At 49.9% G+C, this 15340-nt stretch overlaps 2 protein-coding genes across 2 annotated transcripts in view; one reads left to right on the top strand and one right to left on the bottom strand.

Annotated features, from left to right (window-relative positions):
• The window catches only part of immp2l (inner mitochondrial membrane peptidase subunit 2), a 97604-nt gene that overhangs the window by 70451 nt on the left and 11813 nt on the right, over positions 1 to 15340 (top strand). The window lies entirely within an intron of this gene.
• Positions 1865 to 3973, bottom strand: LOC139201976 (leucine-rich repeat neuronal protein 3-like). Its single transcript, XM_070831431.1, has one exon. It carries the CDS (start codon positions 3971 to 3973, stop codon positions 1865 to 1867), a length of 2109 nt encoding a protein of 702 aa, XP_070687532.1.

Genomic DNA, 15340 nt, shown 5'->3' with positions numbered 1-15340 from the left:
TCCTGGATCAACTAACTGACAAACGCTGCAGAGGGAAATGAGTACGTTAGGATTAACTGTTAGACCCAGTTTAAAATCAGTTCAAGTGAACGTCACGATGCTGATGAGCTGTGGGGGGGCCATCAGACCAACCCCCCCCCACATGGGGGGTCACATGTTCAGCCCCGTTGCTGGTGAGTGCAGCTGAAATGTCACTGTGTTGGTTTTTCCCTCCAGCTCTTTAGTGCTGTGGGGGTCTGGTGAACTCTGCAGTCTTGGGGGGGCCTGTGCTGTTTGGAGTCCTGACAAGGCAGGTTTGAGTCCTGGTTTCAGTTTCAGTGTGTGGGTTTGATTTAAGCTGCCAGTCAGCGTGGACGCGGGCAGGAAAGCTGCTGCTGTCGGAGACGTTCCCCCTGGATGTGCCACAGCCCTCGGCGGCGAGCAATTACTCACTCAGAGGAGCCTTTTTCCTCCTTTGGTTCTGTGTTGGCGTTTATTTTTAGTTCTAAAGTTAAAGAATGACTGAGATACTCCATTTTTCCGTCTGGTTTTGCCGGGAGGATTACACATTGACATATCAGCCGCTCTCTCAGCGGGGGTGAACCTCCGCTGAACCCGGTAGCTCAGGTGAGGCAGCAGAGGAAAATGAAAAGCCTCTAAAACGGCCTGTCATCTCCTTTATATAATCCTCCCTTCCTCATGCAGCTGCTCTCCTAAATACCCAGAACCCCCCTCTCCAGCAGACTGTCTAATGAACCCGGCCTTGCTATCTCGTACAGGAGAGCTCACATCAGCACTGCGAGGCGTCCGGCGCCGTCCTCCTCTGTCCGCTTTAGGACTGAAACTACTTTGCCCCCCCCCATCACAGCCCAGCGTAACAAACGAGCCCAATAGTTGCTGAGCTGTCCCTGCAGCGGCGGTTGTCTCTCCGGGGTCACGCGGGGATGAGGATGGCTTGGGCGCCACGTTCCTGCTGACCTGTTCACTGCCTGCCTCTAATGGGTCATATTTTAGCTGGGCTGGCGGTGACAAATGGCCGCGCTCTAAAAGCCCTGTCCAAGGTGCTGAAACTCGGTTGATCTATGACTGAGTCCCGCTGATAAATGCCTCCCATCAGTTTGTGCATGACGACGATTCATCACCAGGCCGAGGTTTGTGTTGGGAATCCATATTGGATTTTTAATGAAAGAGAATATAATGCAATTCAAAGTCAATGGGTTTGCCAATGTCCTCACACCTTAAACACACACACACACACACAAACGTGCTCACGTGCCCGTCGTGCTGTTTCAGACAGTGTTTCGCTAACAGTGTCTAACTAACAAGTTTACTCCAGACAGACAGCGGTTTGGTTTTTGTTGTGGAAAGAGTCCAACTTTGTAGTCATAAGACACCACACAGGTTTAATGAAAAATGTATTTGTTCATAAAAGTGTTAACATTATAGTCGGTTTTATTGTACACTAGACTAACAGGTCGGTTGATTCTGCCGGTATAAACTCTTTGCCGGGCACCTTTTAATGTAACACAGCAAAGAAAATGCTTTTTGCAGACATCAAAGCCGCCTCATCAAGGTATTTAAGACAGAAGAGTTCCTGCGCTGTGCTTTACTCTGGTTGCACTGCATGAATGACCAGTAGCCGTTTAGATTATAGTCAAGATATCTGCCTGATATAGCTTCTTATAATGACACAAGTTTGAAATACAAAATAGTCTCTGCTTGTAGCCGGTTTTTTAATATGTATGAGGTTTCCTCCCAGCTCAGCTCCCGTGCAAAATGTCCCATTGAAAGCCGTGAAAGGAGGGCACATAAATTACATCGTCCAGCATCCGTCACTCTTCATCTTCGCTTAATCCCAAAGTGCTTCGACAGACAAGGACATTTCTTACATGGAGTCGTCCTGTAAGTCTATTACAGTCGCCCTCACCTTGACCCCAGACACGCCAAATTCCAGGAAAGAAGAAGAGGAGGAGGAGGAATGAGTGCTCGGGATCAGCAGCGTTTCAGCCGGGTCTGCTATCAGTTTCCTGTAAAACACTCGGCTGGACAGAGACGTGTAGATGACAGAGCCGGCCACAGCCACCACGATAAAAAACACAGCACACGTAGCCATGACCACGCCGTCCCAGTTCTCCACTTTCTGCCTCAGCGCCGTGGCCTCCTTCGTGGTCATGTTGACACAGTCCCTGTTGTATTCGGGCTGCGCCGCGGCGACCTCAACACAAACCTGGTAGCGAGTGGAGGGCCTCAGCTGTTTGATGCGGTACTCTTTGACATCAGCAGGAAGCCTGGCTTTGAACGGCATCAAGAGGCGGCTGCCGTCGGCCAAAATGGACCAATGTAGCTGTGATACCAGCCCCCCCGAGCTCTCCCAGGAAACCATGACAGAGTGAGACTGGACTGATGTGATGAAAACATGTACAGGTTGATCTGAAGACGGGGAAACGTATCTGTCCACTGTAACCGTCACAGACTTGATGTCCGCCCCCACAAGATTGTGGGCAATGCAGGTGTAGGCTCCAGCTTCCTGCTCTGTGGCGTCGTAAATGTCAAAGGTTCCCTCGGGGTGCATGTAGTACTTATCAGACACGCTCCCGGGTAAGACCCTGTCGCCCGACGGCATCACCCAGTAGATCTCAGGTTCTGGTTCTCCGAACGCCCGGCAGTGCAGAGACACAGAGCTCCCTCTAACAACCTCCACCTGGTGTGGGAGGCTCCCCGGTGAGATGAGAGGGAGGCAGATCTCCGTCATCTCCCTGAAATGCACCTGTCGGACGTGCAGGCCTTGGTACTCTGGCGGCTCCATGCAGAACAGCGAGTCGGGCTCCATAAACCGAACGGCGGTCCGGTTCATGTTGACCCAGCGGATGACGCAGTCGCAGCGGATGGGGTTGCTGTGCAGACTGACCTCTCGCAGGTTTGGCAACGACTCCACGGTGCTGCGGTGGAGCGCGCTCAGAGCGTTGCTGTTCAGCATCAGAGTCTCCAGCCTGGGGAGCCCGTGGAAGGCCCGGGGGTGGATGTAGGATAGCCGGGGGTTGTTGGTGGCCTCGATCTTTGTCAGCTCTGGTAGGTTATTCAGGGCAAAGCTGTCGATGGACACGAGCTCAGGCATGCTGTTAATGCCGAGCTCCTTGAGATGCATCATGTCCATGAAGTCGCCTCTCTGGATCCTTTCAATGGGGTTCTTGTTCAAATCCAGAAACTTCAGGTTCTGGACTCTCGTCAGCACCGCTCGGGGGACTCGACTGAGCAAGTTGTCAAAAAATGAAATGCTCTCCAGATTGTCGAGGCCAACTAGAGCATTATCTGGAATTTCTGTCAAATTCATCTTGGCAAGCACGAGGCTTCTGAGGTTAGCCAGGGGTTTAAAGTTCATGTCTGACAGCTCGATGATGGGGTTTTCTCCCAGCATCAGTATCTCCAGGTTGGGGAGATGCTGGAACCACTGGCTGTTGACGCTCGTCAGTCGATTAGAGTTGAGATGGAGCCTCAGCAGCCCGCTCAGACCCCGGAAGGCCTTGGGCCTGATGGAGACAATCAGGTTGTGGTTGATGTAGAGCTCCTGGAGGTTTGGCAGGGAGGCAAAGCAGCTGTCAGACAGCTCCTGAATCCAGTTCTCCTCCATGTGGAGTGACAGCAGCCGGGGAAGAAACCCCAGACGAACATCGCTCACCGAGGAAATGTTATTCTGAGACAAGTCGATTTCAGTGATGTTGGCCAAGTAATCCAAAGTTTTCTCCACATTAACGATGTTGTTTGTCTGCAGCAGCAGCACCTGTGTTTCTGAGGGGAGGCTGTCCGGCAGCGCTGAGAGGCCCAGGTCATTACAGTCCACAGTGGCAGCCTCGGTGTAAATAGAGCTGGGTGAGAACCAGGGTCGTATCTCACATCGGCACAATGCGGGGCAATGAGCGGCCCCCTCAGAGGCCAGAACAAAGGCAGCCAGAGACAACTCAGCCAGCAAACAAGCCACAACTGCTGTCTCCTTCATCTTGGCCCCGTTATTCCCTTCAGCCAGTAATTGGCCCTTATGGAGTCAGCTGTTAGCGCCGTTAACTTCACAAATAAAAGCTCATTTGTTACTGCAGCGAGACAGAGTGGATTTCTGCTGACTCCCGGTCCCCAGAGTTTTGGCCCTGTAGTCTTCCAGCTTTTGGCAAAGAGAAGCAACCTTTCCGCTCGGCCCGTGCCAGGTTGTCATGCACGCTGCGATATGTCAAGGTCGGCGTATCCTTCAGGGAGCGGCACCGCGCGGCAGAGGGGCAGTTGAGGAACGCTGTGGCTCCGGATGGGGATGAATCACTCTGCCTTCCATCATTATTATCCTCCGTCGTTGTCACCAGTGTCAGTTTCCATCTGGAGAGAAAGGAGAGAAAGAAGGCCAATATAAGACGGTGCTGTTGAGATATGAAGGCATATTGACACGAAGGAATATTGAGAGTTATTAAGCCTTTTCAGCCTCATTTGGTTTTATTGCTTTCCTCGCATCATCGCAAGTTGTAACTTATGATTAACTTGACCTTACGCGTATAATTTGACAGGTTTTTGGTGCTCGTGAGTGTCTTTATATGGCTGAAGGGCGAGAGGACTCTGGCAGAGTGCTGATATTTTTCATCGCCTTTAAAGTCAGAGCAGTAAAATAAAAGTGTCCCAGAAAAGACGGAGCTCAAAGTCTGTTGATTCAAGAAGCAAATCATTGCACATCCACACTTTTCCCCCCGTGTTATAATCAGCAGAGCTTCACCCCCCCAAACCCCACAATGCACCTGCGCACACTTCACCCCATCACCCAACAATACAACGGGGGGACATTCACCACGATCCACCAAAAATACCGGTTTCGCCGCGGGTCCTGTGCTGCAGCTCCTCGCCTGCTCCCTGCATAATTCATGAGGCGCTGGATCAATGTTGTTGGTGCAGGTGACAGGTCTACGGCGGGCTGCGCCCATGTCGCCTGCACATATTGATGTTTTGATTAATTTGCGACCTTGAGTGCAGAAGCCAGCGCCGAGTGTACGACAGTAGATGAAGCTGTCGGTGGAGTCTGAGGCGGGCGGCTGCTGACGGGGACGAGCTGTGACACCTCATGCATATGTTGGCTTGTTTATGGCATCTGTGGGCGCAGGTGGAAGAGTTCCTCGCTCACTTTGCTCTGCTGGGACGTGTCCAGGACGGTTTGGGCCCAACATGTTCCCACCAACACTTTATTTACTTCTTACAAACCTGCTGTCTCAAGAAGAACAGCCACAGTGTGAAACCACATGGGAAGAATAATTTAAAGAACAGACAAAGATGCCTGTGTGCACAGGGAGGAGCAGGGGTGGGGGGGTTAGAGCAGCAGGTTTAAAGCCCCCCCCCTTCAGAGGACAGGCTGCTGTCTGAGCTGCAGGAGAACATGGATCATATTTTGTTTTTCTGTCCCGTCGTGAGGGACGTACTTTATTTAACCTGATGAAGACAGACCCCCCCCAGCTGTGGGAGGTGTCCGTTGATGCTGATTTCTTTTGGCTGGATGATTATGAGAAACCTGAGTTGTGCTTTAGGAAGAAAGGAACTGTTTTATAGCAGATTTTATTTGCCAATTTGGGGGGGGGGGGGGCATGACCTGAAAATCAATTGTATAGATATTCTATATTAACATTTTTGTATTCCTGATCAATTCCATGCAAACCAACAATCTGTCAGTTGTCGTGGTTTGTAGTTTTTATCAAACAAACCGAAGGAAAAGGTGCAGTTGTTTGGGACTATTTTCAGCAGCGGATTAATACGTTTGTATTTCTGACATGAGGACGTCGTGTGTGTGTGTGTGTGTGTGTGTGTGTGTGTGTGTGTGTGTGTGTGTTTCTGACTCATTCACGTGTTTATTTTAAAATCACGACTTTCACTTTGCTGAAAGTTTTGAGAACTTTAACGAATCAGAATCGATTATTTGTCTTTTTTAAAACAACTACAGTTTAACTGGATTCTCTGTTTTCATGTTAACTGCCTTCAACCCCCCTCCCCCTTTCTCCCCCTCTCCCTCCTCCCCGTCTCCCCCTCCCTCCCCCATGGAGCGACCCAGGGCTCAGAGCTCCTCCTTCGCTCAGTATAATGAGGCCACGTTGGACAGTTTCAGTTTTAGTTTAGTTCTCTTCCGTCTGCGATCGGTCGTCTGTGTTGTTTTCATGGTGTTCATTAACCCTGAGAGGAGGAGGAGGAGGAGGAGGAGGAGGAGGAGGAGGAGGAGGCTGCAGGGATCAGTTGATCCAGCGTGGTGAAGAAGCTTCTCCACAGAGATGAAGCAGCACATTCATGTTCAGTATTTAGGTAACAACAAAAACAACTCTATGCTAATGAGGTGAGCGAGGTTTGAATGTTAAATGGAGCGTTTAATCGTGGATGTTTTCTGTTTGGCTCTCAGGAGACATCGCCGCACACTAATTTAATTTCTCCTCTTTAATTCTGCCATGCTCACACACTCATTTCCCTCCTATTACTTAACAATAAGAGCCTGCAGTGACTTCCCTCATTTCCACACACACACACACACACACACACACACACAGAGCAGAGTGGTGACTGACTGGGTTTAATCCTACGATTCAAAGCCAACACTTCTATATTCTGTCATGTTTTAATATCAACAGGAATCCTAATGAGTTTAGCTTCAGGACCAGAACGTGATGCCTGGACTTATTTATCTGGATCAACCCCCCCGGGAAGGTCTCCAGCCTTTAAAGCCAGTCTGACCTGGTGATGGCATCTGTCACATGACACCATTGGGCCCAAAAAGGACACAGACTCTTATTGTGAAAGAGACACCTGTAAATCAGAGGATAAACGACTCGTTTCACCATCAGTTTGATCCATTCAGTTGGAAAACATTTAGAAAGTCTAGAAGAGGCACACGATTAAATCATTTTATCCCCATTCAAGTTCAACAGGAAGTTAGCACAGAGCGAACAGGAAGTTAGCACAGAGCTTAGATCCACACACACACACAGACACACACACTAATACACACATTGTTACACAGATCTGTTGACAGGCAAAAACCACGAACCTTAAATCTTTTTTTGGTGCTCAGAGTGTTTTAAAGGTTTAGTTTGGATCCAACACAGTAACAAACTAACAACTGATGGAGGCCGTGCTCTGTGCGGTAAAATGTTTTTGTAAATGGAGTCTGGTGTGTTCGAAGAGGGCGATTTCTGGTTAAACAGAGATGAGAGAGAGCAGGACACGGACGTGGATTTAGGAATTGCTTCTGTAACATTCACTTCAAACCCACCAGACTCTACCAAAACTGGTAATTTTACACAGTATTTGCTGTTTTACCGCTGCCTCCATCAGTTAGTTAGTTTGTGTTATCGTGTGTCTTTGGTGTTTTAAAGGGGTAGTTCGGATATTTTGCACAGCACACAGTAACACAAACACACTGACTGATGGAGGCAGCAGCAGACCAGCAGCTCCTGTGTCCTGTTCTCTAAAATCCCTGTTTTAGTGAATGTAGTCTGGTGTGTGTGCTGTTTGTGGTTAAACCAAAAGGATCTTCCAGGTCTCTCTCTGTAGGGATCCTTTCCATGATGCTGTCACACACTTAGAATAACACTCTGAGCCTGTCAGTGGATCAAACAAGCTCTTTTAGTGGACCTGCTGTGATCAGGTGCAGTTGTCCCAAAGGATCACGTTGCAGCCATTGCAGCCCGATTGGTGTCTGCTGGCTGAGGTGATCTACTGGACCAGTTCCAACACTTTTAGTACCCTTTAAATAACATAACAGCAACATCTCTCTCTGAAAACGATGTCCTGTTTACTTCAGTTATTAAATGCTGCAACACTGAAGCTTTGTAGCTTCTTGTGGAACATAAAATAGTCCCAGTTAAAGCTGCTCTACACTGATTTCTTGTTGAATTTCTAAATTAAAAACATCTCATGGCGTCAGGATGGAGGGAGACATTTTAGAGGCAAGCTTCCCCACACCTGTACCTGTGGGTCAGATTTGATAGAAGTTGTCTGATAAACTTCTACACGTCCATCATGAAAGTTTGCTACCAGCGCAGAAGAAACAGAATAAGATCTGACACAGTTATTGATTAACTTTGGTGTGAAAACATCAGCTGGTAAATCAGATGAATAACTCTATGTGTGTGTCGCTTCTTTATACAGACTGATACCGACCAATCAGAGGACGCTTCTTTACAGACTGATACCGACCAATCAGAGGACGCTTCTTTATACAGACTGATACCGACCAATCAGAGGACGCTTCTTTATAGACTGATACCGACCAATCAGAGGACGCTTCTTTACAGACTGATACCGACCAATCAGAGGACGCTTCTTTATAGACTGATACCGACCAATCAGAGGACGCTTCTTTATAGACTGATACCGACCAATCAGAGGACGCTTCTTTACACAGACTGATACCGACCAATCAGAGGACGCTTCTTTATAGACTGATACCGACCAATCAGAGGACGCTTCTTTATAGACTGATACCGACCAATCAGAGGACGCTTCTTTATAGACTGATACCGACCAATCAGAGGACGCTTCTTTATACAGACTGATACCGACCAATCAGAGGACGCTTCTTTATACAGACTGATACCGACCAATCAGAGGACGCTTCTTTATAGACTGATACCGACCAATCAGAGGACGCTTCTTTATAGACTGATACCGACCAATCAGAGGACGCTTCTTTATACAGACTGATACCGACCAATCAGAGGACGCTTCTTTATAGACTGATACCGACCAATCAGAGGACGCTTCTTTATACAGACTGATACCGACCAATCAGAGGACGCTTCTTTATACAGACTGATACCGACCAATCAGAGGACGCTTCTTTATACAGACTGATACCGACCAATCAGAGGACACTTCTTTATACAGACTGATACCGACCAATCAGAGGACGCTTCTTTATACAGACTGATACCGACCAATCAGAGGACGCTTCTTTATAGACTGATACCGACCAATCAGAGGACGCTTCTTTACAGACTGATACCGACCAATCAGAGGACGCTTCTTTACAGACTGATACCGACCAATCAGAGGACGCTTCTTTACAGACTGATACCGACCAATCAGAGGACGCTTCTTTACAGACTGATACCGACCAATCAGAGGACGCTTCTTTACAGACTGATACCGACCAATCAGAGGACGCTTCTTTACAGACTGATACCGACCAATCAGAGGACGCTTCTTTACAGACTGATACCGACCAATCAGAGGACGCTTCTTTACAGACTGATACCGACCAATCAGAGGACGCTTCTTTATAGACTGATACCGACCAATCAGAGGACGCTTCTTTACAGACTGATACCGACCAATCAGAGGACGCTTCTTTACAGACTGATACCGACCAATCAGAGGACGCTTCTTTACAGACTGATACCGACCAATCAGAGGACGCTTCTTTACAGACTGATACCGACCAATCAGAGGACGCTTCTTTACAGACTGATACCGACCAATCAGAGGACGCTTCTTTACAGACTGATACCGACCAATCAGAGGACGCTTCTTTATAGACTGATACCGACCAATCAGAGGACGCTTCTTTACAGACTGATACCGACCAATCAGAGGACGCTTCTTTACAGACTGATACCGACCAATCAGAGGACGCTTCTTTACAGACTGATACCGACCAATCAGAGGACACTTCTTTATACAGACTGATACCGACCAATCAGAGGACGCTTCTTTATACAGACTGATACCGACCAATCAGAGGACGCTTCTTTACAGACTGATACCGACCAATCAGAGGACGCTTCTTTATAGACTGATACCGACCAATCAGAGGACGCTTCTTTACAGACTGATACCGACCAATCAGAGGACGTGTTTTTCCTGAACATGGCGGACATGTTTGTAATTGACTGACTGATGTGTTTTGCGGTCAGAGGATGACAGCTGTGATGTCTGACGTCACTGTGTTACAGGACAGCTGTGGTTCTAATGAAGTCAGAGTAGATTAATAAGTGGATCCTTGTTTAATGAACTGATCAAACTGAATAATCAGGTCTTGGTGTCGCTGTGGGACTGGAAGCAGTCTGGAAGTGGAGCAGGTTGGCTGTCAAATCCTCCATCTGTGCTGTTTGTCTGGGACGACTTTGTTTCTGCCTCCATGTTCGTCTGCTTCCTGAAACGTCTGTGACACGTTCAGTTTCCCTCACTGGTCAGTAACTGGTCCATCACTGGTCAGTAACTGGTCCATCACTGGTCAGTAACTGGTCCATCACTGGTCAGTAACTGGTCCATCACTGGTCAGTAACTGGTCCATCACTGGTCCATCACTGGTCAGTAACTGGTCCATCACTGGTCTGTAACTGGTCAGTAACTGGTCAGTAACTGGTCCATCACTGGTCCATCACTGGTCCATCACTGGTCTGTAACTGGTCTGTGTCTGACGCTGTTCTGTCCACTGCGGATTCTTTCCAGCGAGAAACAGCCGATGACAAACACACAGAGAACCAGAACCAACCGGAGGTCTGAACCCGTCTGATCTGTTGGTCACTCTGATGGTCCTGAGGTCTACATGTCTGCCCAGAGGCCTCAGCCTCAAAGACTGAGCACAGAAAGACGGACGGATGGACGGACAGCGTTTTAACCAACCAGCAGCGTCATGTGTCTGGACGGCGTTTGTCTTCAGGGACATTTTTCTTTAAACAGCAGCAGGTTTAAACCACACTTAAAGGGTAATTCTGCTTTACTGTGACGTGAGACCCACTCTGTGCTGATCATGGAGCTACAAACTTTATTATTATTATTATTACTCTGATCAAACTTCTTGTTTGTGACCTCACAAACATGGAGGCTAAAATGTGCAGCGTTTCCGTGGCGACCTCTAATGGCCGCGATGCTGGCTTGTTCCAGCTGGTTCCACTTTGGGTCAGTGTGACCATGTGACATGATTGATAATCAATAGCCTCCATTGATCAGAATTATCATCAGCTTCAGTTGACAGAGCAAACCCCCCCCATTTACTTTTATTGATTTTACTGAAAACATCAAGATGAGATCAACATTTCTAACTGCCCCCCCAACACCCCCATCATTGATTTACCACTAAACAGTCCCAGGTGAGTCCCCCCCCCCCCCCCCATTATGGCGTTAGCACTCACACTTAGCCTCCACTCACACACCCTTAATCAGCAGCCTGTCATTGTACACACACACACACACACACTCAGTTTAACATGTGACCTGTGTGAGTGGAGCAGAATAAAAGTACTGGGCGAGCCGGCTAACTTCCTGTTAGCCCTCCCTGTGCTAACTTCCTGTTAGCCCTGTGCTAACTTGAATGGGGATAAAATGAATTAATCGTTCGGCTCTTCTAGACTTTCTAAATGTTTTTGGACTGAATGGATCAAACTGACAATGAAACGAGTCGTTTCACAGGTTGTGATTCTGAAAAAAAATGATTTCCAGACGTCTCTTTCACAATAAGAGTCTGTGGAAAAAAGTCTTTTTGGGCCCAAAGGATTCACGTGACGGACACCATTGTTGTAGTTACACCGTTTGGACCTGCGGTCACATGGTGTCGACCAGGAGACACTACGGAACATAACTGCAGTGTTTTCACACCTCGGCTTGTTTCCAGGTGTGTTAAAAGTCATGTAAAGCCTTCAGGCCTCGTCTGTGCTGCAGGCTCCGGCATTCGTTAGAAGCTACTAGAACAACACACCTGAATGTGAGACCGAACTGCCGGCTGCCCAGGTGCATTGTGGGTGATGTAGGTGATAGTTCCGTAGTGAATGTGGCAGAGGTACAGGAGGCAGTCTGGTAGTCTGGTGCTCGCTCAGACACCATGATGGAGACGTGATGGAGAGCTGATGGAGATGGGATGGAGGCGTGATGGAGACGTGATGGAGGCGTGATCAAGAGCTGACGGAGAGCTGATGAAGAGCTGATGGAGATGTGATGAAGACGTGATGGAGACGTGATGAAGACGTGATGGAGAGCTGATGGAGGCGTGATCAAGAGCTGACAGAGAGCTGATGGAGATGTGATGAAGACGTGATGGAGAGCTGATGGAGAGCTGATGGAGACGTGATGAAGACATGATGGAGAGCTGATGGAGAGCTGATGGAGACGTGATGGAGACGTGATGAAGACATGATGGAGAGCTGATGGAGAGCTGATGGAGACGTGATGGAGACGTGATGAAGACATGATGGAGAGCTGATGGAGACGTGATGAAGACGTGATGAAGACGTGATTGAGGCGTGATGGAGGCGTGATGGAGGGGTGATGGAGAGCTGATGAAGAGCTGATGGAGACATGATGGAGGCGTGATGGAGACGTGATGGAGGGGTGATGGAGATGTGATGGAGGCGTGATGAGACGTGATGGAGAGCTGATGAAGAGCTGATGGAGACATGATGGAGGCGTGATGGAGACGTGATGAAGAGCTGATGGAGACATGATGGAGGCGTGATAGAGACGTGATGGAGGGGTGATGGAGGCGTGATGGAGACGTGATGGAGGGGTGATGGAGACGTGATGGAGGCGTGATGAGACGTGATGGAGAGCTGATGAAGAGCTGATGGAGACATGATGGAGACGTGATGAAGACGTGATGGAGAGCTGATGGAGACATGATGGAGGCGTGATAGAGACGTGATGGAGGGGTGATGGAGGCGTGATGGAGGGGTGATGGAGACGTTATGGAGGGGTGATGGAGGGGTGATGGAGGGGTGATGGAGAGCTGATGGAGACGTGATGGAGGGGTGATGGAGAGCTGATGAAGAGCTGATGGAGACGTGATGGAGGGGTGATGGAGACGTGATGGAGGGGTGATGGAGACGTGATGGAGAGCTGATGGAGGGGTGATGGAGGGGTGATGGAGGGGTGATGGAGAGCTGATGGAGGGCTGATGGAGGGCTGATGGAGAGCTGATGGAGGGCTGATGGAGAGCTGATGGAGGGGTGATGGAGGGCTGATGGAGAGCTGATGGAGGGCTGATGGAGGGGTGATGGAGAGCTGATGGAGGGCTGATGGAGGGCTGATGGAGGGCTGATGGAGGGCTGATGGAGGGGTGATGGAGGGCTGATGGAGGGCTGATGGAGAGCTGATGGAGGGCTGATGGAGGGCTGATGGAGATGTGATGGAGGGCTGATGGAGAGCTGATGGAGACGTGATGGAGGGCTGATGGAGGGCTGATGGAGGGCTGATGGAGGGGTCCATGGTGCAGACTGCAGGGAGAGCGGAGGACAGATCTAAATCCATTAGTGAGCTCTGGATGAGGTGGAGCTGAACATTCATCATCATCTCCTGACAAACGAGCTTCCATCACTGATCATTACTGGCTGCATCTGTTTGCCAGGAAATTCTCCCTCAAGCCTCCGTCTAAGAAAACGAGGCGCTTCAGCTGCTTCGTCAGAGTGAAGAGCAGAAGGTCAGTAGGTTTACCTCCACTGTGTTTAGTATTATTGATCGTCTCCTGTCGTATTGAATATTATTATTGGATCAGTTTCACTTTAATGTTCAGGTGGAGAAGAACAACAAGAAGTTTGTCACATGACTACAAACAGGAAGCAGTTTGTTCTAGAAACTGTAGCCGACGCAGGTGATGTGTAGTGGGGGGGTCAGAGGTGAGGCGGGGTGGGGGGGGCAGAGGTGAAGCAGGGTGGGGGGGGCAGAGGTGAAGTGTAGTGGGGGGGTCAGAGGCGAAGCGGGGTGGGGGGGGCAGAGGTGAAGCAGGGTGGGGGGGGCAGAGGTGAAGTGTAGTGGGGGGGTCAGAGGCGAGGCGGGGTGGGGGGGTCAGAGGTGAAGCGGGGTGGGGGGGGTCAGAGGTGAAGCGGGGTGGGGGGGGCAGAGGCGAGCAGCTTCAGCTTGGACCAAACAGTTCAGTCTGACGGGGGACACGCGGCGTTATGACATCAGCACATCGGAGCTGCTGTCTGTCAGTGACATCAGGACAACGGGCCGCACGCCCTCTGACAGGTGATGAAGACGAGGATGAAGATGAAGGTTGACGGGAGGAAACGGAGCTTTGATCTGTTTTTATTTGTGAGGAAATGAGCTGAATTTCGGATCAGAGCACTTAAAGACGCCTGCTGCTAAATACAGGAGGGGGAGCACGGGGGAGGACGGGGGAGCACGGGGGAGCACGGGGTCGTGGTAAATGAGGGGGGCGGTGGAGCTGATCCTCCTGCAGCCGGTCAGTGACCTGAACACATCGTCTCTGAACCGGCTCCCCGAGTACTCCTGGAGGGGCTCGTTAATGTGGTCCCCCGGCCGGTCTAAACCCGGCTCAGGACCCCCCCAGATAAACCCTGCTTCACCAGGTCTTGTTGCACATCTCTGACTTCAGGGGACGAACCTGTGGAGCGACACTGACACCGCCTCTCTCTCCCCTGTCTCCCCCCCCGGTCCATCCTGCCCCCCCCCCCGTCTCTCTGAGGACAGCAGAAGCCCACACATTTAAACATTTAAACATTTAAAACCTGCGACAAAATCCCTCTTTTCTGATTCCTCTCAGCTGTCAGAACTGCAGGCTGAGCCGCCACCGCGCTCAAGGACTACCGCAGTCCCCCCCAACACACACACACACACACACACACACACACACACACACACACACACAGCGATGAAACACTCACCAGTAGCAGCAGAGTCCATCACGTCCCATGCAGCAGCAGCAGCAGATATTCAGCAGGTATTCCTGGCATGGCTGCAGCAGCACAGAGTGTGTGTGTGTGTGTGTGTGTGTGTGTGTGTGTGTGTGTGTGTGTGTGTGTGTGTGTGTGTGTGCTTTATTTAAAGCACACAGCGCTGCATGTTAACATCCAGCAGCAGCAGCAGCTATTTTCCTGTTTTCCTCGAGTATCTCCAAGAACCGAAACGTCTTCTCTCTTTTCCTCTACACAGCGACAGAGATGTAGAGAGGGAGGGGGGGGCGAGAGACACCAAGAGAGACTGAGAGAGAGAGAGAGGAGGGGAGAGAGAGAGAGGAGGGGAGAGAGACACCAAGAGAGACTGAGAGAGAGAGAGAAAGGAGAGAGAGAGAGAGGAGGGGAGAGAGAGGAGGGGAGAGAGACACCAAGAGAGACTGAGAGAGAGAGGGAGGGGGGGGCGAGAGACACCAAGAGAGACTGAGAGAGAGAGAGAGGAGGGGAGAGAGAGAGAGGAGGGGAGAGAGACACCAAGAGAGACTGAGAGAGAGAGAGAAAGGAGAGAGAGAGAGAGGAGGGGAGAGAGAGGAGGGGAGAGAGACACCAAGAGAGACTGAGAGAGAGAGAGAGGAGGGGAGAGAGACACCAAGAGAGACTGAGAGAGAGAGAGAGGAGGGGAGAGAGAGTGAATGATAAGTTGTGTTTCCTCCATCCTTCCTCTCCTCTGCTAT

Source organism: Pempheris klunzingeri, chromosome 5 (assembly GCF_042242105.1).
Source record: "Pempheris klunzingeri isolate RE-2024b chromosome 5, fPemKlu1.hap1, whole genome shotgun sequence".
In the NCBI taxonomy this organism is placed as follows: Eukaryota; Metazoa; Chordata; class Actinopteri; order Acropomatiformes; family Pempheridae; genus Pempheris; species Pempheris klunzingeri.
The sequence above is the reverse complement of the archived record's forward strand: the minus strand, read 5'-3'. Positions and strand labels throughout refer to the sequence as shown.